Source organism: Ziziphus jujuba, chromosome 12 (genome assembly GCF_031755915.1).
Source record: "Ziziphus jujuba cultivar Dongzao chromosome 12, ASM3175591v1".
Lineage (NCBI taxonomy): Eukaryota > Viridiplantae > Streptophyta > Magnoliopsida > Rosales > Rhamnaceae > Ziziphus > Ziziphus jujuba.
Genome location: NC_083390.1, coordinates 14,305,729 through 14,333,387, shown reverse-complemented (window position 1 = coordinate 14,333,387; position 27,659 = coordinate 14,305,729). Strand labels below are relative to the sequence as shown.

Genomic DNA, 27,659 nt, shown 5'->3' with positions numbered 1-27,659 from the left:
TTATTCAACAAAAAAATGTCTAACGTGCTTTTTCTCATTTGTTTTATTATTATTTTTTTAATATTTATTTATTTATTGATTATGGGAACTTCTCCTTGTTACCTTGATACTTTAAGCCGGCAAGGGAAATGGGAAGTTTATGAATGAAAAAAACCAAGGAAATTCAATATGAAACTTGTGGTCATTTTTTTAAATCCATCATTTCCTTTTTTAAGTCTGAGGAAAGGTTAATACAAAAATGCATGATCTACAATGGCTCAGAAACAGTTGGCAATTCATCCTTTGAATTAGCTTGCAAATTAACCATAAAAGGGAACAAGTCTAGGCAGTTGGGCATTTATGTTATATTGAACTACATCTATATAGGTCATAAACCTGATACACATAGTGGATTGGTAGATTATTCAGCAGTAAAACATGAGTTTCTTAACTTTCTCACTAAGTTTTGGTAGAGGCAAGGCCTTAGGAGGGGCAGGTCGGGAGAATGTTGAAGTATTTCTCGAGTATATTGTTGACTCCGATCGCTCGAGGTAGAGCCTGCCTCTATATGCAGCAAGGTGAGCATAATAAGCTGGAGGCACCAAAGAAACAGGCTTGGTACATTTTGCATACGTATAGCAAAGATTGTAAACTAGCTTCTGTAGTTCATCTGAAGTGAACTGGTTTTCATCCCACAATACATGGTAATGTGTTGGTCTGCTGGTTCCCTTCATTCCCCAGTGGCTACAGAGATAGAAATCAAATTCCCTTGGGTGCGTGATCACTGTATCCACCACTGTCCCCGGAGGAATATTTTCGTCTTGAAACTGGCTCTGTATGAAAGATGGATCGATTTTAACAGGAAACAATCTCGTGTGATGCCTCTTCTGAACTACTGCAAAGGTTATGGGAGGTTTATAACCAGGAAACCTAGAGCAAGCCCCTTTAATGGCTTGCAACTCCTCTTTCAGGACTTTATAAAACTGTGTTTCGCTTACTCCATCTCTGAAAAAAATTATTCTTTTAGGAAGTTTGTCAACTTCCTGGTAAAAATCATCCAGCAATTCTCCCACCATTGCACCAAGATCCTGGATGATTTCTTGTCTATGAGTTTGGGACCTCATTCTTGAAGCATACTTGTTTGCTGCTGGCCAATTCATGCTACCAACAACAGCTGCAACAGAAGGACTAACATCATCAAGTGGGTGAGGATGTGTAACATCAGCACCCATAAAGATCACCGGATCATCTGAGCGGAGCAGCCTTGGGATTTGAGAGGGTAATGAATTGTACAAGGCAACCGTGCAACCACCAACTTTGGCATTGATTTTGATAGCCAAATTCGCCAGAAATTGTGAACTCAACTTAACAAGATTTTGGTACAAGCAGCATTGGGTTACAACCCCAACGCTTGTCTCTGCTATTCGCTTCAAATCTGCATAACCTTTGTGTTTCCTTTCCATTATACATATGAGCAGCTGGAGATTGTTTGATGCAGCTCTTTGTATTTTCTTCAGTTTAGATTCCAAAAGGGACACATTGTTAAGAACCTGTGTTGGTTCAAACTGGGGGCTAACAATTAAGTTTCTGTTAAGAAAGATGCCTAATTGTTCACATCTTTGAGAAAGCTGGTTTATGAATTTTGGAATGTTGGACTTCTGATCAGAAGTGCCACCAAAACTCAATAGTGCCCATCTGTCAATTCGAGTTCCCTCAAAGACATGGCTATCCATAAGGTTCCACTGGCGATCATGGCGACATGGTGTTAGGTCTCTGATGTGGCCCCCCTCACCAAGCTTTAGCTTGGGAGGTTGAAGAACTCTTCCATTTAATCTTGTCATTTCTCTGGAGACATGGAGTTTGAACTCTCTTCCCTGAATGCCACTGCGAAATGAGATGAAAGAAATTAAGCATTCTTTAACAAGCAGTTGGCAAAGTAAGAAATATTAAAAATTGACAAAAGAACAACGAATTAATCAACTTTCAAGAGAATTCTAGAAACAATAGATATGTTTCAATTGCAAACCATCTTCGGATGGTGATTACCTTGTTGGTCCAACAGGGCCTTGCATAATATTATCTATAATGGCTTTCCGTTCTTTCGGTCGTTGGCAACCCATCTTAAGTATTCTTGCAGTCTGATCATCTGATAGCTTGCCAAGAAATTTCTGCCCTTCACAGATCATACACAGCTCCATAGGAAGATAACATGGTTTACTCCTACTAATCTGCAAGCAAGGCAAATTTCTGAATTGTATGTCATAATTATAGTGATCCTTGAAGTAACTCACCAGCCTCAGATTCTTCCCATCCCTGTCTGCAAACCAAAGATTTTCAGTCGCCTCCTCAGTCAAGCCATAAACTCGGTATCTCTGAACAGTTTCTCTGTGGCAAACAAAGATCCTAATGTTCTTTAACGCCTTTTCAACTTCCTTCCTTTCCTCACCAACCAAACCTCTAGTCTTCCTCTGAGGAAGATCCCGGAGAAACTCAAGCCTCTTCTGCAAGTACGGGATTACTCCAATGCTTTCATGGAAAGCTGTCACAGAGAAATCCACATTCAGAGCTAGTCCTTGTTGGGTGGGTCTAAGGCTCTGAAAGAACCCTCTAAATCCAATAGCTCCTCCGCCAATTTCCTTAGTTCCTCCCATTGAGCTTGAATATAGTGATCTCCCAACAGGTATACATTTCTCAATTGGGCTCTCCCTCAAAACAACATCCAAAGCATGGAGATAATCCTGAGGGATTGGGATCCAATCGTCTCCGTCCTTGTTCAAGTAACTACTTAATGACTTCCCATCAAACTTCGATACAAGTTTGATATTTATTCGAAACAGTTTGAGCTGTTGCTGTTTCTCCTGAGAGTGATCCAGCCCTCCACATAACGTAGTTGGTTTGCTTGTGGAAATGGGAAGGCTTATGTATAATTCGAGTTTGTCATGTTGAAATTCCACTGCGCTATAAAGATTCTTCCGGCCATCATAAGCTGGAACAGCACCGGAGAGTACTGCAGGGTTATCCTCCACCAATTTCTGTTTGATCCTTCTTGCAACATCCTTGGAAGGATTGGGAGAGATTTCAACATTGTAGTGGAAAATTCTTTGTGAAGAATCAAATTGGACAAGAAAATGGTTAGCTAGGAGAGAGATAACTGGACCTTCTACACCACCAGAATCTGGTCTCTTTGCAGCCACTAGTGCTTGTTCTGTCCTTGAACCTGAGAACTTCCTTCCATCTTCTTGTTTGAGGGGTATACCAGTTTGCTTTGGAAACCCCTCTGAAGATGAATATTTGGAAAGAAAACATAATGAATCAGATAAGTTGTAAATTTATAATGGTGGGAATTCCTATAGCTAAAAACCAATGCTTAGATTGTGAGCAAAAATTCTCCTCATTGCAGATAAATCTATACGGTTATGTATGAGAAAAATATTATCAAATAGATAAAAACAAAAAGGGATTTTTTTTTTTTTTTAAATAAAAACAAAGAGAGAGATACCACTTTTTCATTTTTCTCAAATGTGCTCTGCTGTTGATGATTCTTAAAAAGCTCAATCAACTAAAAGATGTACACTCGTTAGAATCTTCGTACCAAATCCTTCATTTCCAAAGAACAAGCATGCAAAAGTAAAGGGAAAACGAAGACAGAAACAGTTAAAAGGGCTTTAGGAAAATTACCCGGTGAAATTTTGACATTGGGTATATGGGTTTCCGAAGAGGCGGCGAGAGGAGGGTTATTGAGCCTGCATGAAGGTTTCTGCAGACGGGTTTTTGACCTGAAGCTGTGGTTGAGAGGCAGAGGAGGTGTTAAAGCAAGTTGCAGAGGTATTGGAGGAGGTAGAGGAAGAAGAGCTGGATAGTATCTGTGGTATGGATTCTGATTACAGATTCCAAACTGATTTGAATACTGAAAGAGCTGATGCTGAAATTGATGCTTTTGTGGGTTGCTTCTCCCCCTGAAAGTCCTTGTTTTGGTGTTGCATTTCTTGTTAGCATTGGACTCTTCTGTCTCTTCCATAGACTTGATTGAGAGGAAACCAAGAATGAGAAAAGGCAAAAAGAGGTTATGGGCATGAGAGAGTGAAAAACAGGTTCTGTTTTTCTTTTTTTATAGCAGATTGGAGGTATCACAGTAGAAACTGTAGTTATTGCAGAGAGAGGAAGAAAGAGAGAGAGAGAGAGAAATAGTTTGGGTTTTAGTTCCCAAGGTTCTTTGTGTCCAGCTCTGAAGGGAGGTTTTGGTTTTCACACTGGTTAAGTATATTTGAAATGGAAAAATGCTAAAAGGTGTTTTGGTTGCCTTAAAAGAAAAATAAAAGCCGCATCAAGCAAGGAGGATGTCTATTTGGATTTATGCGATGTGTGTATAAGACTATTACTTTTGGGGTGTCCAAACAAAACTTTTATGATACCATTGACTACCTGTCGAACATAAAGGGCTATCCCAGCCTTTTTCTTGAATATGTTTGCAAGTCAAAATAAGGAGGGAAATAATACTTCTACGTCTTTTTTTTTTTTCTTTTTTTTTTTTTTTTCTTTTTTTGGGAGCAAAACAGATTGAATTAATGCCTTTTTACAGTGATTGCCTCTCTCTCTCTCTCTGCTACTTTTATTTCATTTCTAATTGTTTTAGACAAAAACAATTTTCCGTAGGCTATTATTTTCCCTCTTAATTACTATTCCCTTTGTTTAATTAAATAAGATTTGGAGTAGGGACATGCTGGATCTTTTGAGACCATTTTGTTGAATACCAAGATTCTAAAATACAAATTTGTAGGTGAGATTTTTTTTTTTTTTTTTTTTGGGTGAATGAGGATTGTTATGCATTGTTTAAATAGCATTGACCCAGTTTAAGTTTCCAATCAAGCCACATAAAAAGCTATAAACATAGCATCTACCACTACAATCAAATATATCGTTATAAACCATAATTTTTCTGTACTCTTTCATGAGTTCAATATTAATTTAATGTCAGAGTCTTATTAAGCAAAATAACAAATTGGTGTTAAACCTACTTCCCTCACTCTCTTTTGCTGGACTATCAATTAAAATAGAATATATGTGATTGGACGTGAAGAGATTTCTATACCAAAAAAGATTAATGAAGAACACTCCTAATTGAGCAAAATATGTGAAATTTCATGTTATCTTGCAACCTTCAGAAACCCTTAATCTGATTATTATTTATTTATTTATTTTCACTTTATATCCGTTTCTAAAGAAGTTGATTTATTGGAATTGGATCAACATAATTGTACCTTGCATCTTATATTAGTAATAGAATTATACGAAATAATCTGCTATGAGGTTAGAGCAAAAATTGTGTTCGCCTTTTTCTCAGATGTTTTATCTGCCAAAATTGTATGTTAGCTTGTAAAAATCCCACCGACAAAGTGCCAATTGTAATAAAGGGTAATTGACAAAGTGCCCAAACATAAGGTAACAATTTAGCATTAGGAATCATAATCTTTTAACAAACAAACACCTCCTCGTTTCCTTGGTGTCTACCAACAATCGCTATAAAACTCAATCCCATCTCACTAGCAACGTTCATTGGGAGAGACTATTGAGTCTGAAAAAGAAAATATACAGTTTTGAAATCTTGAGAATTATTTATCTTCTTTATATAATTTTATTAATAAGATTTGGAACACATTTGATTTATAAAATGATGATCCCATTATGGGAATAGAAAAAAAAAGAAAAAAAGAAAAAAAAGAATAATGATTATTATTTATAAAGAATTAGATTCAAAATTTAACATTTAAAAATATCAAATTTAATTAAAATCAATAAAAATCAATTTTTATATTTATTTATGCAATTTTTAAATGTGATAAACCATCTAAATTTAAACATTACAAATATGGTAAATATATATTTATAACTTATCTAAATAAAAATATGAAAATAACATATTCTGAACATTTAAAAAAAAAAACTATTCTTTCAAATAAAAAATCATCTATTCTTTTGTAATAACTACTTGTGTTATTTAAAAATGTACCAAACATTAAAAAAAAAAAATTAATAGTGTAATAACTATTTTATTCATTCCGTACACCAAATGTGTAGTAGAGACTTATTTGGATTTTTGGGGATCATTTTGCTTAGAAATATACTAGGATTCAAAAAATTGTAGGGGAGAGTCCAATGGAAATTAGCTCAAACAAGCCATATGAAAAGTTATAAATAGAGCCTTTGCCATCATGTTTCGTACATAATAGTTATAAATCGCCACATTCAATGTCACAATCTACACTTCATGACCCGTTTGATAGTTTGTAAAGTTAATCGGAAATTAAATTCTTTAGAAAAAGTAAAAATTTTGCTTTGTTCTAATAGTTATTAGGAAATGGGAAATTATAGGTCTAGGAAATCAAATTCTTTAATTTAGAAAAAGTAGTTGGAAAAGTTATTCTATCTACATTGGCATTATTTTGAGATTTTAAAAAAAAATTAATTATATGGATTTTCTAAAAAGATAAATTTATTTTTAGTTTATAGTACAATATTTAATTTGATTACTTTTAATTCTTAGAATTTCTATTACTAACCAAAAACCACACAACAAAAATTAATTTTGATGAAAATAATTCTTGAAAAACTAATACCTAAAAATTAAATTCCTTCAAAACTTTGATACTTTCAAATGAAAGCTAAGTTTATGAATTTTCTCATTATCAAATCCTTGAGTGACTCCGTTATTTCTCTCTTTTTATGGCACTATGCTGACAATGACGAAAATTATTAAGGGCTAAAAATACACCCAATTGAGCAATATAAATGAAACTTTTAGGCTATTTTGCAACTTTGAGAAAACCCTTAACTTGTATTATTAACATTTTTTTTTGTTAATTGCATTTTAATTCTCTCTCATTTTCACAAAATTGCATTTCCGGCTTTTAAATTTAAAACATTGGAATTCAAACATTCAAGTTTAAATTTGTTATATCAATGATTGAAATTTTTACTATGATTAATAACTCCACTAATATCCAAATGCAATTTGGTTCAATTTGTTATTTAGGACCATTAATTCTATTTTAATTACAATTTAGGTTTTTTATTTCTATAAATTTGTATTTTAATACCCTCCAAACATTATTAGTGTGCAGCTAAAAAAAAACAGGGGATGGACCAAAATAAAGTAAATTGAAAGTTAAACACTTAAATTGCAATGTTTAAAATTTGAAGACAAAGAAATTAAACCAAATCGATTAACCATTTGATTTGGTTTGATTTAGTTTGTTGATTTGGGCTTTGGCACTCCCATTTTTAGCCTAATTTTTTTATTAATATTATTTTTCAAATTATTAGTATAATTTTAAGAATTTGTATTTAATATTATATTTAATTCAAATTAAATAATTTAAAAATATTAAAATGTTAACAAATTTTACTAAATATAATAAAAATATTTAAAGAATTACATATATATGTAAATATGTATATGTAAGTTGGGTTTGATTCAATACGGTTACGATTGAAAATTGTCATTCAAGCCAAACCAATTATAAAGCCAAAAAAGGATTAAATTGAACCAGCTAGAATTAGTTGGCTTAATTAGTTTGATTTGGTTTATGCCTACCTCTAATTTTGATTAAAATAATTGCAACTTAGCACTCTTATATTGGATTTTTTGATAAATGATCGCTCCTGGGCCCAAATAAAACTTGTTCATCATCCCAAAAAGTTCAAATATTGCTCATTTTAGTGTTTTAGGAAATTATTATTTTTCAAAATATCGCCATCTGCAACTGAACATTCTTTTAAAATTTATTAAATCACCATTTCTCTCTCTCTCTCTCTCTCTCTCTCTAGAACACTACCAGTTTAAATTAAAAAGTAAAAGGTTCATGTTAACCTCCATTTTCGAGGTTTAACAATGAGAAAACAAAATCCAAGATTAATTTTCATTTTGACCTTCTTTTCACTTTTTCTCTCTTTAAATAATATTAAATCTACGTATAAAAGTGTTTTAAGCATGTCTACAAAGGTTATATTGAAAAAAATAATCATTCATAGAAAAACCAGATCAACCCAGCGGGAAACCAACTCTATCTTGCTAGATCCTGGAATTCAATTTAGCGTTATCTATACAATCTATTGCACAACAAAAGCTCAAAACAAGCTTGAAAATGTTCAAGCAAAGAGGGACAAAAAAAAAAAAAAAAAAAAAAAGACTTGAAAATGGAGGCTAAAATGAATGTTTTGCTATGTAACTAAGCTTTAATGTTTTTGACAGAGTCAGCTATAAAGAAATATGAGAATGGAAGGTAAGTGGAAGGGTGAATATCATTATTGCTAGTGTGGTTGGCCCTAGGCACCCCTCTCCCAGTAGTTGAACTCGCACTACAGCGTTGGTTGTAATCAGGAAAACAAATGTCGCCGAGAAGGCTGAGAAGTCGCCGATACTATTGGTTGTCATCCAACGCCGACACCGAAAGAGGGGGGGGGGGGGGAGGGGAGGGAGTTTCTGTCATGGTTACTGGAGAAATGTCGTCGGAGTTGACGCATATCGCCTGAATCGCCAGGTGTCGATGAGAGTTTTTTTTTTTGGATGGAAATGGTGGAAAAAAGGTGGAGAAATCGGTGGTTTATCGTCGATTGTCGGTGGAAATTTCGAGAAGATCTCGACCAGCATGTGTGTGTGCATGAGATCTAATCTAAAAATGGTCTGTGTGTTGTGTGTTTATGAATGTGATCTGTTCTGTATATTTGTGTGTTTGTGTGTTTAGGCCGAAAAAGAGAGGGTGGAAGAAGACGAAAGGAAAAGAGGAAGAAGAAGAAAGAATAAGAAAGAAATCTTTCTTCCCGTGGGGGAAAAAAGAAAAAAAAAAGGAAAAAAAAAAAAAAATAATATAAAATAATAATATTATATTGTATAAGGGATGGTACATGGTTTGCTTTTTATGTTGTAGCATATCAATACAATCCTTTTATATTTTTTATCTTTTTGTTTTAGTGTTTAATTTAATTTCATCTATTTTAAAAAAATTAAATAACATTGTTAATTTTTTTATTATATAATATATAAAATTTTAATATATATATCTAATTGTTTGAGTATTTTATTATATTTTATTATTATTATTATATTTTAATTATTATATTTTTATATTATATTAATTATCTTATATATTAAAATTTATATTTTAAATTAAAAATTTATAATTTTTATAATCTTATCGATATCAATATTTTAATTAATATTTCTGAAAATTTATATTTTTGATATTTTTATGAACATCCATATTGTTTTTACTGATTCAAACTTATTCTGCCACTGCAACCGGAAAGTGAATATTGGTTTGGAAATGATGGGTATTTTTAATCTTAAGGTCAAGGACAAAAGTTATATGGAACATTCGGCTAGTAGGGTAAAAGTTAGATGGGCAAAATTTTTACTTTTTTTAAAAGGGGTGTGCTTTTTTTCTTGCTCAGTAGGCCCAGCATAGTGCATTTCCCAAAAAACCTGTTTTATATTAACCATAGAAAAACATGACTGTAATTTAGTAACAGATTAGAGCAAGCATCGAGTTTGGCTTCTTCTCAGATGCAACAGTACCACGACCAGCTACCCTTATCCAATTTATTGCCAAGATTATATTTTTGGTTTTAAAATCCCACCTGACAAAATGACAGTGGAGACACAGTGTAATTGAGAAAGTGCCCTCCTCTTACTGCTCATTCTTAGTTACAGTAACTGGAAACAAATTTCTAAACCCAAACCCATATAATAAAAAATAAAAAAAATGCTAGGATTATCCTTTTTTTTTCTAAATTTTATTTGTTAAATAATGTGGTGGGATGTTATTAGATTCATTTTTCATGATTTTAGAATTTAATTTTTGTGTGGATTACTAATCTCCTATTATATTATTTCATATACTAAAATTTCATAACACTAGCAATGCAAACGACAAATATGGCGGACAATCCTCCATATATGAAAAAAATAAGTTCTAAGATCACCACGAATCAGCACCTTCTCCAAAAAAGAACAAAAATGCACTGTTTCTTGTCTCTTCAGGTGTGCTATTCTCACACGTCACTCAAGCCACTCATACTTTTAACCCTAACCTTTGCTTCATCTTTTGTCAACATGATTTGTAGCAATGGGATGAGAAATGGGGCCATTCATGCACTAAGGAAGGTGGGTCTTTTTTAAAAACTTTTTAAGGATAAACATATCGTTTGGAAACTTGGAATGTGGTGATGGGACAATATGATTAATCTGGAGCCTAATACTATATAACACCTCACTTTATTATTGTTTTTTTATCTCTTTAGGATTTGGACCACATCATATCCACTAATGCCCATTGATTTTGTTTATGAATTCTTCAACATGTGGACAAAAGTTCTTACTATTGGGTTCACATTGGTTCAGACCCATTAATAGTTTTCTGACTTGGCACAAAGTTGACATGTGGCTAAATATCATAGACTTGCTTCACTCATTCACATTGTACAAAATTACCTGCCAAGAGGGAAAGAAGAAACCCATCTATTAAAATTAGAAAACTTATTACTCGCTGAATTTAGAGGAAAATCCTATACTGTTTAATCACCAGCTAAAGACTTAAAAGTTGATATCATGAATTTTATCTTTGTTTTGCTTTCAACTTTTTTCTTTCCTTCATTACACCAAAATGAAAAGACATGTTCTCTGATGCATATCCTTTGAAAAAAAAAAATGAAAAAAAAGTAAATTTTTTCATCCATGAATAATTGTTTAATGAGTCAGCTAACCAAAAACTCTGTAACGATGCTTTTTCTGACCTTATAAGGTGCTATATTATATGCTAGGGTTGACACAAGGAAGAAAACAAGACACTTGGAAATGTAAACCGATTAGGATACAACCGAGTGACAGATGAAGAAAAATATACAAACAAATTAAAGCTCAATTACTTCCATTTTCTACATTTAAGACAAAAAATAATGATGATAACTTCACTCAATTATGCAAATATATTTGGATCTTTGTATTGGGAGGGACAATGAATATTTTAACTCTTTTCTTTTGGTTGATGAATGTGGATTTGGTATTCAAAGTTTTCAACTTTCATTCAATGATCTGATGTATGCTTTTGTCATTCAAAGTGCATAATTTCTGATTTTTTTTAAAAAAAAAATTTGAATGAATAAAAGTTCTTTGTTTTTGACCAAGCAAATGGAAGCCGGGAAGTCCACTTTGAAATGCATTGAAACCAAACATTATGGATGTGGGTGGGATCTACAGTGGACGGCATGAAAAAAAGAATAAAAACAAAAAAAAACAATTGATTAATGGTGTTGACGACAAAGTTTTAGTTCATTCATGCACAATCAAAAGAATATATTAATCGGATAAGGTTTACTCTGAATGGTTAAGAATTAACACAAACCCATTCTCTGCTGTGTCTTCTAGCTCTTGTACTTTTTCCCCAAATGGTATTTTGTTTTTTTTTGAATTTTTTGAATTTTTGTTTATGATATTTAGAAGGTCGTTCATGTTCATATATGAGAATAGGCTTTTGATTGAGCCAAGGGTGTTTAACAAAGTACAATCTTGATTCCTTTCCATGACTGTTGGATCATTGAATATTGATGTTATTATGCATGGAAAGAAGTGGATAATGGGTGGTCATAAAACATTAAATGGAATGCAATGATGAGGGCAAAATTGAGGACCCACAAGTATGGCTAAACCCTTTTTCTTTGGTTCTCTGACCTCTACTTATTCTATATTGGAAATCTTTATAATTAATTTTCCAGCTATCACAATCCTATGTGTTCTTAAACCACACTATAAGAATAATTGATTGTTAATTGGTTCAAATTATAAATTAATGCATTTTAAGATAATAAAACACATGTTAAAACATAAGCATATCTCAAATCCCTTCTTTCCTCTCTCTAAACAGAAGAAAGGAATGAAGAAAGAAAGGAAATGCCACAAATATGATTTGTGCAATTTTAAAAGGAAAACTTTTGACAATTTGCACTGCTTAAAAGAAGGAAGAATCAAATGCAATTAAGGATTAATCAAATCCGATTTAATTTAAAGTTAATAATAGTCAAAACTTTTTCTTAATTAATTCTTGGTCATTCTGATAATGAGTGTGGAAGATTTTACAGATTGAGACGAAGATCCTAAAAAGATTCTAAGCCATATGACTTAGTATCTTGACTAAAGTTAAACTAGCATATCTTTGAAAATGAAGAGAGAAAACATCAATTATGGTTTGAACCAAAGATAAGAAAACACTAATGATGAATTTAATTGCCTTGCACATGGTTTAAACAATTTCTTTGCTACATATCTCAGCAATCTCACAGCAAACATTTTGACTAAGAAAAAAGTAGATGGGGAATGACCCAGAAAAGTCATGAATTTACTTTCTGTTCCCAATTAGGCTATAAAATCATAGTTGCTGACTGATATATGGTTATGAACCTCATCAATGGTCTTGAGGTTGAATATTGGTAGACTGGAAAAGAAGATTGTCCCTTTAATACATAATGGTTTTGTTTCCCATTTTTAGGTAAACAAAACATTTTATAGATGGTGCATATCTACAGAAACAACCTTTTTGAATATTTTCACAAACGTTTCTCAGGAAATTAAGCCCATCCGCTATTTATGATTTGTGATTATTATTGATCTCACTAATGATTTAAAGTTAAGAAGCTAGATAATGCAAAATTTCATTCTCCACGAGGAATTGATTGTGTTAAAGATAAAATCTCAAAATTAATTGAGAGCACTTTAATTTGTATGCTTCTAATACTTTCCTTCAAAATCTGAAGTTCCCTATTGGCTTCTAGAATGATATCAACAAAACAATTATTACTACACTCAATGTTCAAGTTTCATGTAAACTCCCTTGTTCACTGATCTCTGTGTGCTTGCCTGTCACGTTGGGCTAAATAAAGAAGGAAATTTTGAACTTGCATAAGATTGATAGCCAATAACTTCTCTTTAACAGGGTTCCATAAGCTCATATCCGAAATTACTGCAATAGTCTGTCAGCAAAGTAAACAAAATATATTATCTAGTGAAAAATGGACTTATTTATATTGTGGATCAAATTTGTAGTTGCTCAGCAGAGAACTATTATTATTATTATCAATTTTCTTGCTTGATGGAAAATTAAAAAATCTGGCAGAAACTAGTACATTATAAAAGAATAATCTATTTAGGGGGTCATTTTATCTGTTATAAAGAAGATAGGAGAAGATTGAGCTTGCTCCAAAGATAAAGTTCACCACTTTCTGAGCTCAAAGACTCTATTCCTGTTGGTGATTGTAGAACTCCAATCTGTTCTTGCACTCCTTCCTGAAAAATATCATCTTCCTTCCTCTTTTCCTCTTCATTGTTAGAGTTATTTTGAAGTTTAGATAGTTGTCCTGACCGTTCTTCTCCTTCTGCCAACTCAGAACCAAGCTTCAGCTTCATACATTCGGATATTCCATGGAAGGCGTAAAGTGAAGCTGAGAACTTGCGCTCATACATCATCCTCTTCATGGTCCCTCCGAGTATTGACGACTCATGGTGATCAGAATTCTCCATATCCATCGGATCCACCATTTCTTCTGCAATCTCAAATGGATAGAAATAAGTAGATGATTCAACCATATCCACGAACCGAAGATCCACGAGCCCTGTATTCAAGTCTTCCTCCTCTTCTTCTTTCTCTTTCTTCCCTTCACAATGATTAGTATCATCAAAACTAATACTATCATTTTCAAAAGTACCGGAAGCTCCCGGATGATCACGGTCATTAGTTCCCGGGAAATTTGATTCGAAACTCTCAGTCATGTAATCACTCGTTGTTATATCACTAACCATGTTGCTTACATTATCACTATCTTCATTCACGTTGCAATATTCTTGCACATTGAAGAAGCTATCAAACATGTTGTCTTTTGCTTGTATTGCTTGCTCTTGTACTTGGTTAGTGGGGAGAGAGGAAGACATTGTAGCACAGGCATTATTTCTAGCTTTAAGTCTAAGAAGGAGAAGATTAGCGATCCTTGAGGGAAGAGCTGGCCTTGAATTAGGAGATGGCGAACAAGGCCAAAAGTTTGTTCGAGTATTAGCACCGCGGAGCAGACAAGCTGCTTCATCATAAGCTCTTGCAGCCTCCTCAGCAGTATCATAAGTGCCTAACCACAGTCTTATCTTCTGTATTGTGTCTTTGATCTCCGCCACCCATCTCCCTGAAGGCCGTTGGCGAACACCAACATATCGTTTTCTTGCTCTCCTAGTTTCGCATAGTGCTGCTGATGCTGCTGAAGCTGCCTCCATAACCTGGCCCCAACCCATGTTTCCATCATTAGTACTGCTTTCTTTCTCCTCTTCCTCCTCACTTCCTTTTCTCTTCTTAACCATCTTTCTCGAAACCTATAGTACTATCTCTTCCTTATAATTTAGTTCTCTGATGCTAGTGCTCAACTGCATTGCTTTGACCCATTTTAGGGGAGATTTTCATGCACTTATGCTTCTCCACTTTGAGTCATGCTATGAAGCAATGTATTTATAAGAGTGAGAGTAGTATAAAGTATCCAATGAGAGAATATTTGAGGAGGTCTCTAGACTATATCTACGAGTTGTAGTTACGTCTTTGTACTTTGTTGAGTTCGGCTTTTGATAATCAGGGCAGCATGAAATCTAAGTTTGATGAAATAGAGGGAATCCTCATAAGACAGATAAAATTGTTCCTTGACCAAGTCACTCTTTAGTTTCCTCTAGAAATTGCCAAATTCTTGGCTTAGCTTGGAAGGCAAACTTAAGATGTATTAGGACGGATATTTGTACTAGGACCGGCAATATTAAGCATGAGCCAAGATCTTTGATCGATTATATATCATAAATCGGGTAATTATAAATTAAAGGGTTTTGCATGAATTTGAATTCCAAATATTATCTTAGATATGGAGTGATATTTTATCATCAGTGCTTCATTTTGCTTCAATTGTGTTAATTATTTTGGTTGTGATATTTATATTGACAGATTATAATAATTAATTTTTTTTTTTTTTATGAATATATTGATAGATTTATGTGAACAAAGGAGAGAAGATCATGAATTTATGATTACTTTTTTATTATGAATAATTTAGAGGAGGTAAATCTGATATGGTAATGGCAAAATGGTTAATTATTGGAAAGTATATATGCATATAGATACAAAAACTAAATAATTAGAGGCATTGTATAAATCAATCTTGTGAAAAGAGACATGTTTGTAGGATTGTGATTTGTAGGGTAATGGTTGATTGAGTATTTGATTAGTTTTTCGTCAACAACAACAAAAGGCAAGGATTTGCTAATTAGGGAACGAGGCCGTCCCATGCAGTTTCTATGTTATCCTAATCTTATGCTTAGCCGCAGGCCCAAAAACACAACATCCAAAAAGTCCCTTTTACCTTGGAAAGAGATTATGATCATAAATTTAATTATTGCTTTAAAAACCAGATTTTTGAGAGGGTAAAAAAATAAATTAAAAAAAATTAAAAAACTAAAAACAAAAAACAAAAAACAAAAAAACAAAAACTTAAATCTGCTCTTGAGTTTACTTTCTGGATGGAACCTAAAACCCAGGTTGATATTAGTTCATCATTGAAGAAGTGAAAAGAAAGTTTGGTAAGTGAGACCAAAGGAAGGAGATTGTCCAAAGGAATAGACAAGCAACCGAAATGCTTGCAATATTCCTCATTTGCGTTTTTTCTTTTGTTCTTTTTACTCATTGAAATTATCACCATCTTGCGTTCTTAGATCATATATATTCATGTTTAGGACAAAAAAAAAAAAAAAAAAAAAAAATCATACATATTTATGTTTCTTATTTTAATATTTTTATAAAAGTAGCTCCTTTTATAATGATCAAATCTTTTCTCCTATTTTTACCAAAAAAAAAAAAAAAAAAATCTTTCCTCCTATTATTTACTTTTTACATCGTATTAAAAACATATTTAATTTGAAAATAACTAATGTGTTATAACAAATGAGGATTTATACGCATATTCATTAAAATTATATTTATTTGGTAAATTTAAATATATTTGATTTGAAATTTAATAGATTTAAAAAAATTTACAGATTTTTTAAAAAATATTAATAAATTCTTATGGAATTTTATAAATTCTATATAGAATTTGTAAAAATTTAATTAAATATTTAAAATCAAAACTGAATATCACATTTAATAATTTTCTTCTTCGCAATTTCATTTCTAGAATCCTTTCAAACTTTTTAAAATCCATAATTTATTTTTGAATTTTAAAAATATTCTATAAAATCTTAATTAAATACACTATTAAAATCGATTAAAATTTAATTTGAATATTCTAACATAAATTTGCATAGATTTCTTTAAAATCTAAATATAGACTTTTATGATTCTCTATTTGTAGGGTTACTTGCACCTATGCCCTTTAAGCTATGCCATAAATTGCGAATTACCCCTCAATTTTCAAAACAATACTCCATAAGGACAATTACTTGACAAACTTTTATGCGATTTTTTATGGTTCATTTTCATGTACAAAGCAGGTGATGTGATAATGGGAAAGTCACATTGTCGGCATTTCTTTGCATCAATGCCCCCCTTCAACTTTCAAAATGCACACACACACACACACACACACACAGAGACAGAACTCAGATAAATAAATAATAATTTTTTGATATTCCTGGCTGGTGAATTTAAACTCCACAGTCCAACGTTTAGCATATAAAAACCAAATTAAGTACAGAAAATAATCAAGGCTATAACGAGAAAAGAAAAGGGCTTGCTGATAGCAACTCTTGCGCACATTTATACATGCATACAAACTCAAAATACAAAATGCATGCAAATATACACAGCACTACATTTTTTCTGGACAATCTGGACAATCTTATTGGACATGGGAAAAGAATGAAATGTTCTAAAAATGAGAGTAAATGTTTCAAACTGGATACTTTGGCTTGGCACTTCAAACTTGAGCAGAAGAAATGAGAGGACTGTTAAGGCCATCACTGCTTGAAGAGAAACGCACCGGCATCAAGGCAGGATCTTGGTAGGCAATGACCAATTTATTGTAAAATTCACTCATTTCAGGATCATTCTCTTCCTGCCTATCCTTCTTTATCAAACTCTGGAAACAGAAAAAATCCCAGTCAACAAAGGATGAAAAACAGAAGGCATGATGAAAATTGGGAATAAAACCAGTGGCGGCATAAGAGTATGGTGTAAATACAGTCATGGCCTTCAAACATACCTCGGCAGAGTAAGCAACAAAAATGGGGAGGAAGCGTTTCCGGCAGTAATCATTGAACAGAAGAGTAAAGATTGGAAGAGGACAAATTAAGCTTGATGCCAAAGAGAGCTTCTTCAATGTGAAGATTCCAACCGCAATAGCATGCATGAGTACCAGAGAAAATATAATTGAATCGTGCACTATGGGCCAAAACTTTCCTGCAGATTCATACCTTGGAGCATATACATTTATGAACTGCAGCACAAAGTTTCCAGCATCAGTAAAAACAAAAATGTAAAAAAAAAACTTCCGATATCTCCATATAGTTAGGATCACTCTCTCACAATTGGGAATGGCATCGATTATTATTATTGCTATTTTTTTGAAACAGGATGATATTAAATAACGTATTCATGTTCCTCTAATTCGGGTATGGAACATGACAATATTATCAGGAACCAAGTCTAATATCAAGTAATTAATCAGCACAATAAAATTTAGTAAAAGGGTCCAAAAATCATGAAACTCAAGCCTATATGTACCCTCTTGAAACTCCAACATCTCTAATGAGCGTGAAATGAATAAAGGCTGTTCGGTAACGATGATTATAAGCCAGCAATGCTGACAAATAAACATGCTGTTCTTTCAAAGTTTTTGCATTAAGTCGCTGAGTTTGTATTAACCTGAGTGCTAGATATGTCTGTGCCATATCTTAATCATTTTAGGCACAATTACAACAGTGGTCATGATCTGGGATTCCAACGTAAAGGCATTGTTATGGCATATGTGCATTGAAATAGGACTCAAGTAGGGCAAATATACATTTGACCTTGTATAGTTTGATAAAATGCATTTTTTATGTAAACAAAGCCAAGTCCACCTTACTTATCTTCAATGTGCATGTTTCTCTTGAGTGTCATCTGCTTCATTTATATTGAAAACCCCAACAATAGAATTTTATGTTTATGTTTATAATAGGTTTAGAGAGCAATTGAAGTTACTGGCTAATACACTATTCCCTTCTTACTAAAGTTATCTTTCAAATGTTGAAACACCCCAAACAAAGGCTGTCGTTCTTCATGGATGGGAACATGCATGTGCATTGTTAAGAAGCCTTCCTGGTCAAAATTTCAAGACAATATATACGCTAATCTCCAATTTTGATATACATGACAACCTAGCTTTTATGCAGTAAATTTACTAGAACATTGTTGTAAATGCACCAATAACAAGCACTTGATACAGGCCACTTACCTGATTACTGTAAATGATGTATCCAAGACAGAGGTACAACAAGAGGAAGGGTAGAATCAGTGGAGCTAGGAAGAAGTATGTGATCCCGAGAAGAGCAAAGAAAAGAATTCTTGGAATATCTTTATGGTAAGGAAGAGAAGGAACTTCAAGTTCATGATCTGTACTTCGAGTGAAAGGTCTTTTTATTAAGCTGAAAGAGAAAGGAATTATGCGAAACAGTTCTGAGCAAACGCTTGTCCATCCTGTTGTGACAACATATGCAATGAAAAACGATGCCTGCAACATATAAAAACAATAACATCAGTGACCTTTAATGACATTTGTTTACAATCATGACACTGATATTTTCTTTTGTACACATGCCTAAGCTATATCTTAGCTAGTTTATACCTTATACTCAGATTTGTATGTCTATATGGTTCTGGTGATGTATTATACCATCAAAAATGTAGAATTCCAAAGAATTTTAGCCTTCCATATGGCCTAAATCTGTTCCAGTGAAGTAACCTGGAGTCTATAATGTTACATTAAATAGGGATTAGATATTATGTCTGGTCATAATTACATTAATACAAGCCTATGAATTCTAGCGGAAGGAGTTAGATGTTAGGTTGCTAAAATTCCAAAACCCAAGCCCCTAATACCTGTGAATTAGGCTTTACCAACGGTCTCTAGTACAATATCAACAATGCTTTACCAGGCTAGATTTGTTATGTTTGAAATTTAGAGAGCTAAAATACAAATGATTCCTAAAACAAACATCTAATCCAACTTGACCCGAAAACTTAAGCCAGCAATGCTTGTCCAAAACTATATGATACCAGTCTAAAATGGATGGGAAAATGATAAGAAAAAGAAAATTTGTTTAACGTGTTTGTAAGCTTTGGATTGTGATGCACAATATTGTGTGGTAGTCTCCAGATTGAATATATAAATGGGACAATATTTTAAACAAATATTACATTTAGAATTATACTCACCTGTGCTGGAACTGCAACAGCTAGTTTTCCAGGAATTTGTTTGGGCTCAAGAAATATGTCAACCACATAAATAGCTGTTCCAGAAAATACAGTAGCAAAAAATACATTCCATATGGTGAACCAAAGCACTTTGTTACATGCACTCTTTTCTATGTTACTATGAGAAATATAACCCTGTATAGATGAAAGGAACTTCATGATCGGGGGCACAGCTTTCAAAAATAACTGAAGAATGAGACTCGGAAGGTACCCTGTGATGACTTGACTGACAATTTTTCTGCAAAAGAACTATATGCTTGTTATGTCTCATAAATAGAACTAAATGAATGAAAATTTTGGCATGAATGCATTCAAATGACAATAAAAATATCATGATATTGATTTTAAATCTGTAACTGCATACCAGACACCACAACAAGGTGAACAACAGTATTAAAGAACCAAAGTTCTCCTAATTCCTAGTCAAGAAAAACGACCTCAACCGTAATTTCATTTTTTCATTGTCATGATTCTTCTAATTGCTAGGCATAGTTTTAGTTAATAAAGTTTGTAATAATAAAAGGTCAAAATAGAATTCACTCTCCAAGTATGCCGTTCCCAGCCTTTTTTCTAAGGAAAATATTCATGGTAATTAAATTTGAAGATGGAACTGCTTTTGATTGAACACATTAACATATTTTGATCACTAAATCAACCTTCCATTGAACAATTGATGAGAGCAGGGAAATTATTTTACTTCTAAATAAATTAACATTAGCACTTCTCCATACAGGAGGTTACCTCCATCCTGAGTAAAAGAATTTATTTAAAAAAAAATAAAATAAAATAAAAAACACTTTCCCATTTTTTTATTAAAGAATTGGAGACTTGTATAATTTTACATTGCTCCCATCAAAGTAATACAATTCCTACCCCCCCAGGGCTCAACAACATTCCACCAAAAAGACTAAATCACATATGGAGTGTATAGTTTGTCTAACATAATAATCATGTGATCAAAGATCCCCTGGTGTAAAAGACAAAGTAATAATAACAACAACTACAGCGCTAATGATATTTACTTACATGGTCAGAATGCTTTCGAGAAAGGGAAACCAAGTTTTCAACTGACTTAGGTTGGTAAGACCTTGCACAATCAGAACAGGAACAAGGAATAAGATTGTAAGAGTAATACATGCTACTACAACTGTCAGCTTAGATATCCATCTATGCATGAATGATGAGGAAAAGAAAGGCCAATAAACATCATCAGGTTCAGGAGCTTCCTCGGTGACCCACTCAATGGGATTGCTTGACTGTGGCAAGTGGAAAGCAATTGCAGCACCTAATCGAGACTTGAAGGACACAAATGCAGCCCGAGCTTCCTTCTACATTTGAAAAAAAGAATGCATATCAATAGGGTGGTAAACAGAAAAACTAGTCTAAAATCTGATGGAAAATGCAAAGACTACCATCATAGATAGCTTCAGTTAGAGAGACTGCCTTCAAGGGAAATGTTGCAGTTTAAGAAGAATAGTTATTGGCTTATAAAGCACCAAAGTCCATTGTTGTCCCACATTCACGCTTCTTCAGAAAGTGAAGAAATAAATACTTGTGCTAAGGGTGGATATTTTGACAAAAATAATAACAATTGTCACGACTCTAAGGTAATTTTAAACTTCAACTAACCTCAGATTACAGAATGTCAGATAATTTTATTTTAAAAAAAAAAAAGAACCACAATACTGCATCAATTTTCTCACTGGGCTAGAAGATTGGTCAAATCAAGGCACAGTCTAGAACTAAGATATGACAAGTGAGAACTTTTGAGTGTAAAGTTATTTATACATTTCACCTAGATCTATACTAATGTATTATTAAATGTATTAATGGTGGATGATTCTACATGTGACGTTATTGGTATTTTGTCTTTCAATACCATATAAATCAAGATTTTCATAGAAGAAGCAATGCTAAAATATATAAAGTATAAACAGAAATTAAAATGTTTTTCTGAAATGAGGAGAAAAGATTTAACACATACATGTCCTGAAGATGAAACTTCTGACTGCTCCAACCTCAAATTCTTTTCTATGTCTACTAGCTGCTTTTCATATTCATCTGTAAGATCAACCTTACGCCCGCACAATCCAAAACAACAGCTACGATGATATTTTTGTTGAGTGTCATCTGATTTTAAATGAGTGAGCCTTCCATACAATTGCTTTGCATCATTCTAGAGGATAAGATAATGAGACAATTATTAGAAACTAGGCATAGAAAAGTGTTGGAAGATTCTGTAATTATGTATTTAATTATGTGCTATTTTAGGTAGTTAAAGATTTATGAGCTGTACAGATATTTAGGAATCAATTTTATTGTTTTCCTTTAATTTAGGAGTTTTGTTACCAATTTTGTATCCTGGGGAGAGCTATAAATTCTGATGTACAGAAACGTAATTATGATCCCATTCTTCACATTTCTCTGTCTCTGTTTTCTAAAAGAAAACATACAATTCAACTGAGATTTTAAAAAGCAGCGAACAAACCACTACGTATATACACTATACAAAATAATTCAAGGGTGAACCTTATACCATTTTTACGTTTTCTCGTAGCATCAAGCTGTAGCATTGACTTTACTCCTAGAAATTAAATAATTCTTAAACACAACCTAAAAAGAAAATCTACATAGCGTCAAATATGTATATTTTAAGCTAACCCAGCAGTTCCACAACCTTAATATACCCCAACTTGTCCCCAAAACTTGTCATTAGGTCTTGGACCCATGTAGTATATTAATATCATACTAGCAACAACTAAAATAAAAGGATAAAACTCTTTCTCAGAAATGCTGTTTGAGAAGACAGGCTTTTACTTGAAACATCTATAATACTTTTCAAACATGTGCCAAAGGGACCATGCAGACATACGGGAACATCATTGGCCAATTTGAGAAAGAACAAGTGTGCATTGCATCAAAGCTCCAAAAGGCATCTTACAAATTAAGAGCCCTTCTCTTATGGTGACGTGGCACAAAATTTAAGCCAAAGAGTACCAAGGCAAGGGCTTTATCACCATGTTAATAGGAAACTTCATCATTATGAAGACTTGATTTGGTAAACACTCAAACTGTAATTTTGTTCACACCACTATCCACATTGGCATGAATTCGACAATCAAGAGAAGCTGCTCCAATGGACAATTTAAATATTTTCACATCTTGGCTACTGTTAACTTACCAGTGCCCACCCATTCATAAAATCACAATATATTGGATGGCATTATCTACTCTGCCAAGTTAAATGCTATTTTCCATGTTGGTGCCCATGTTGTGTCCTGAATCCTGATACTGTTTCTTGCTACCATGGCGTTTATCAAGACATATATGACATACCAAGTTAAATGCTAACATAATGTTCAAGTATGAATCCAGAAATGACTTTCTCAAGAAAAAGCACCAACATGGAAAAAAACTAGTCACCAAGTAAAGGTTTAAAGTGTTCCATACATGATCCTTCGTAACAACATATGGATTTTTTCAAAAAGAAAAAAAAAAAAAAAAAAAAAAAAAAAAAAAAAAAAAAAAAAAAACATAAATGAAAAAACTAAACCAAGGTATGGATGAATAGAAAATATCCGAACATCATAAAAGAAAATAGACATGAGGCAGAATGCTTACAATGAGACTTCGAAGTCTGTTTGTTCGATGAATAACTATGTGTGACAGATATGTTGAAGGGTGGTACTCCGAAAAAAATCTGTCAACACTCTCACTAACACTGCTCTCCACAGAAACAGGGATACTGTGAACTAAGATTGTGAAGTGATGTGGTTGGGGTTTGGATGAATAAAAATAAGCCATCCTTTTTGAAGAAATATATCTATATTCCTGCACATGAAAAAATATTCAGTATGCGATTTAATCTTATACTTGGCCCTTGTAACTGCAAATAACCAATCAGTTTGTGAGCAGCTCAAATCTTGACTTTGGAATTGTATTTTTGGTTATATAAGACATTGTTATATGTTAGCTTGATAATCATAGTTGCACCCTCTGCTTATAAGCTTAACCTTATAGGATTAATGATAACTTAATGGTCAAAGTCTAGAGACCTTTAAGTTCCTTTGTTCAAATCTTTATTTTCTTCAGCATGTATGGTGCCCAACTCTCATTAATGGTCAGGCTGACTTCACAACATGTGAAGGGGAGTGTTAATATGTTTTAGTTTGATATACACAGTTGGGCCCACTATAAGCTTTTGGATAAGCAATAACAACATTTAATAAATGCATTACATTTACATCAAGAAAGAGCTCAGCTCATTTAGGGATGCAAAGAAATGTCATAAACAAGTTTATACACAAGAACATGAACAAGTGAAAAAGCAACTTTAAATTTTATCTTTCATACTATTTTAATGTTACCATTATCCCAAAAGTTTAGGTTGATAGGAAGTAGGCCCAACCATATAGATAATTTAACACAGGAGAAAATTTTCTAATTATAAAAGTTAAAAGAAATGTTAATCAGTTAGAAAGGTACCTATACGGAAATAAATTAAACAAATTTGAAAAGTAAGATCAAATTCAGCTATAAAACTAAAACATTCCAAAATGTTAACTAATTCAACCAAAGTATTCCTAAATCTTCTACGACTTAAGCATCGTCTTCGTAGAGCTGAACATCAACTTGAGCTTGCCCAAATTGTCAAGCCAAGTGCACCAATTCATTAGCTCAAACACAAGCAAAAGCTCCGCTTCAGTCGATTAAAACTCAATCAAACCAACCTCAAAAAACTGGGCAAAGCTCAATTGTGCTCCTTCTCAAAACCTAGGCACTCTTACATAGCTGTTAAATCCATAAATGCTTTGGCTTACAGGTTTAACTAATAATATTTAAAGGAGACTATAATCACTAGTATCAACCGGAAGCTTCAGAGGATATTTTTATTTTTTCCAAACAGCCTGTTAGTAAAGAGGTCCAATACATAAATAGTATACCATCATTTGCCATAAAAGTACTATAAAATATCATACAACTAGCATAGTTCTTTGAAGGCTCAACTTATTTTACTCGAAATTTAGATGTATTATCAAGCTAGAATTGCACATTTCCACTTACATAATAAAGTAGATAGCAGATAAAGATTGTGACAACATACACAGCAGAGAAGTGAATCCATAACCTGACAAAAGGCAACGACAGAAAATTATTTTCAAATTCAGCTATAAGCTGAAATCAAAATTAGGGATGAAATGAGAGAGTATATTAATTTCCTAGAACTCGACAAAGCAAAGAGATATGATTGGAAATTCAGAAACCATCCATACCACCCATTAAAAGTACTTTATTAATAGAGTTCAACCTCTAGGATTTAGATAAACTTTAAGACTTACCTTTTTGAGCCATTTCCAATATTTGAAATAGTAAATACATCCAGGGAATTATTTGGAAGATTAGTAAAGTCGACAATGTGAAGCTCTCCAGTGCAGTTCACTGGTAGAAGCACAAAGATGCCAATAATCCCAGCAAACGAAAATACTTTCAAACTGCAGCAATACAAATTAAGCATGAACTTTTGTGATGGTGAAAGATGGGGTAAAAGGAACACATGACTAATAAAATTCCGAATATCAAGAAAACAAGTAATTACAACTCACAAGTCAACAATAAACAATCCTATATCGTGGTTATAGTGAGAACGTTGAGAAAGTAAAAAGAAACTGGTATTTCTTGTGTCACTCACAAAGGAAAAATAAAAATAAAAAATAATAATAATAATAATAAATAAATAAATAAAGGAATATCTATACCACTTTAACTGCATTGACATATCCACATCAAGAAGCAAGAATGCTACCTCTTTGTTGATATGAGCAAATACTATTATTAGCCTGTGCTGAAACATAGTTACTTGATGAAGATTGCATATGACTCAGTGCTAATATGAGTTAGTTGCCCAGATGCCAATTTGGCATACAGCTGAGCTGAGCCTCATCAAGTACGGACTTGTTTCAGGGAAAAGGGTCAGGAAAGATTTATACAAAAAACGCTCTTTAGTAGGTCATGCACCAAACCGACCTAGAAAGAACCACTATTTTCATTATCCTTCAAGCTCCTAACTTTTATCTTTATCTGTTTTGCACTTCATCATCTTATCCCTTTCTCTTTCTCTTTTCAAGGAAAGCAGGAAAACAAAGAAAATTAATTCAACAAAACATTTGCATATCTCTCTCTCTCTCTCTTTCTCTTTTCAAGGAAAGCATGAAAACAAAGAAAATTAATTCAACAAAACATGTGCATCTGTGTTTGTAATTTATTAAATAAACCAAAAAGAAATCTTTATTTGAATATTAAACTTTATTTTTGTTGACAACAACAGCTTTCTTGTGAAAAAACCAGAAAACCTGAAGGTTATTAGGCGCATGAAAACCACAGCATCCAAGCCTGAGGATGACAATAATTCCTCTTCAGAGAGCTTCCATGCATTTTTCAGCCAAGTAGGAGAAGGTATAAGCCTTTCCAGGTTGAAATGACTTCTACGTTTCGATTTTCCTTCAGCCAGCAAGCGGGGTACATAAACAGCATAGTTACTCGGTTGTTTCCTCAATATGGAATACAATACGAAGAATAGAATGCATAGGCCAGAATTGATAGCAAGAGATGTCAAAAGGGCAGAAACAAGCATTTTATCCACTGAGTCTGAGAACCTTGAAAAGGATTGCCTCTAACTGCCCAACTGCAGCCACGCAAGGCAGATACTCAAGGATAACAAAATTAGCTAAGAAAATGGCTTAAAATCTAATTTCGCTAGAAGAACAAGTGAATGCAATATATATGCATGTATAGATGCACAATTACAGACGAACAAAGACATATTTATGGTTAAATGTGATGCAGCGTTTTGTATAATTTGTGCAAATCGAAACATCTGAAGTTGCAACTTCACTTACAGTTGACCGCAACTAAAATGTACAAATAGAACCAAGTAAAGTGAACTCCAAACTGATTTATCAAATTACGTAATAAAATTTGTAAGGTATGTAAAATTAGCTTTTAAAATTTGCAGTCCCACAAAAGGTCAAACCATTCAATTGATCATATTGCCATTTGTTTCTAATTTTTTCTCTTTTCAACACAAAACGGAGAGTGATCCGGATACTATCTGACCAATACAACTTCAAGACATTTGCAGAAACAAGAACTCAACTACAGCTAGGAGCAAGTAACAGGAATACATATATCACAGCTTGAAATTTTTTGAATAATTCTGATTGATCAGCAACTTAAAATTGCTACTCGCACTCCAGAAATTTACAAAAACCAAAAATTTTACTTGTGCTTAGTATTCATGGATCCAGATTTGAAGATTAAATAACAAAGAACCAGATGCAGTAACGAAGAGAGAAAGAAAACCAAGGAAAAGAATCAACATAACTAAACAAAAACAGCAACAAACACAGAAAAAGTAAGAAGGGTTGCGGCTTATAGGACGAAATTTCCCAGAGTGGAGAGAAAACCATACCTTTTGTCGTTTGCAGTAAAAACTTTTGACAAGAAGTAGATGTTACAACAAATATACATATATGTATATATGTATGTATATGAATATATAACCCAACAACGCTGCTACCAACTTCCACCGGTAGTTTAAACTGTCCTTTTCCGTACTATTTATTTGCTTTTAAGTTCTAAACTTACCGGGTTTATTTTCCCAGAGTCTTTCAAAGTACAAGAAATATCACCACAGTGATTTTGTTTCTCTATAGCGAAGCTGGGGCTTTGCTTCCGCGAAAGCGGAGGCTTTTTATTTATTTATTTATTTATTTTGTTTACCTTGTTTGGAAGGTAGAGTAAGGGGGTGATTCGGTGATTCACAGAGTGTTAAAAAAAGAGAAAAGGATCGTTTGCTGTAGTCAACGGCTTGGCCGCTGAGAGAGAGGCTGTAGAGGCCGATCATCTACCAGTCGTTTACCTCACACTGTTGGTCTTCGTCTCTGAGCTAAAAACGCTTAGCTCTGCACCAAGTGACATGGCATGCCAGCGTGGTCCAGTTCTCTTTCATTGAAAGGAAACAGCTTTTTGTTTTATTTTTTTATTGGGTTAGATTAATATACATAAAATAAGATTTAATTATGTGAAATCTTTTTGTTGACCAAAAGAAAAGAAGGGGATGAAAAAGCTTAGAAAGCAACAGAGAACGGTGGATATGCTAATGACAAATTT

At 33.2% G+C, this 27,659-nt stretch overlaps 3 protein-coding genes across 4 annotated transcripts; all 3 read right to left on the bottom strand.

The window, feature by feature from the left end:
• Positions 1-267: 267 nt before the first annotated feature.
• LOC107428912 (protein argonaute 7) lies at positions 268-4,269 on the bottom strand. Its single transcript, XM_016039513.4, has 3 exons — positions 3,658-4,269; positions 2,026-3,256; positions 268-1,863 (listed from the first exon to the last, which is right to left on the bottom strand). Exons 1-3 carry the CDS (start codon positions 3,995-3,997, stop codon positions 405-407), a joined length of 3,030 nt encoding a protein of 1,009 aa, XP_015894999.1. The 5' UTR covers positions 3,998-4,269; the 3' UTR covers positions 268-404.
• Positions 4,270-13,065: 8,796 nt separating this feature from the next.
• Positions 13,066-14,810, bottom strand: LOC107428928 (ethylene-responsive transcription factor ERN1). Its single transcript, XM_016039525.4, has one exon. It carries the CDS (start codon positions 14,363-14,365, stop codon positions 13,190-13,192), a length of 1,176 nt encoding a protein of 391 aa, XP_015895011.3. The 5' UTR covers positions 14,366-14,810; the 3' UTR covers positions 13,066-13,189.
• A 1,831-nt stretch (positions 14,811-16,641) lies between these two features.
• Positions 16,642-27,101, bottom strand: LOC107428955 (CSC1-like protein At1g69450). 2 transcript variants are annotated; one of them, XM_048462195.2, is made up of 11 exons: positions 26,959-27,101; positions 25,841-26,172; positions 24,830-24,982; positions 24,555-24,618; positions 23,112-23,321; positions 21,475-21,666; positions 20,517-20,818; positions 19,452-19,728; positions 18,472-18,747; positions 17,239-17,472; positions 16,642-17,115 (listed from the first exon to the last, which is right to left on the bottom strand). In XM_048462195.2, exons 2-11 carry the CDS (start codon positions 26,119-26,121, stop codon positions 16,954-16,956), a joined length of 2,151 nt encoding a protein of 716 aa, XP_048318152.1. In that variant the 5' UTR covers positions 26,122-26,172; positions 26,959-27,101; the 3' UTR covers positions 16,642-16,953. The 2 variants fall into 2 exon arrangements, with proteins under 2 accessions (XP_048318152.1, XP_060669226.1); XM_060813243.1 differs by having other exon boundaries at positions 25,841-25,988; positions 26,959-27,092.
• Positions 27,102-27,659: the final 558 nt, after the last annotated feature.

Coding starts and splice junctions, on each gene's coding strand:
- LOC107428912 (XM_016039513.4), bottom strand. CDS start 3,997: ATGGAAGAGACAGAAGAGTCCAATGCTAACAAGAAATGCAACACCAAA. Junction 3,257..3,657: donor CAATGTCAAAATTTCACCGG/GTAATTTTCCTA, acceptor ATTCATCTTCAG/AGGGGTTTCCAAAGCAAACT. Junction 1,864..2,025: donor GGCCCTGTTGGACCAACAAG/GTAATCACCATC, acceptor CTCATTTCGCAG/TGGCATTCAGGGAAGAGAGT.
- LOC107428928 (XM_016039525.4), bottom strand. CDS start 14,365: ATGGTTAAGAAGAGAAAAGGAAGTGAGGAGGAAGAGGAGAAAGAAAGC.
- LOC107428955 (XM_048462195.2), bottom strand. CDS start 26,121: ATGCTTGTTTCTGCCCTTTTGACATCTCTTGCTATCAATTCTGGCCTA. Junction 18,748..19,451: donor CTGTTGCAGTTCCAGCACAG/GTGAGTATAATT, acceptor TATATGTTGCAG/GCATCGTTTTTCATTGCATA. Junction 17,116..17,238: donor TTGTTGCTTACTCTGCCGAG/GTATGTTTGAAG, acceptor TTCTGTTTCCAG/AGTTTGATAAAGAAGGATAG.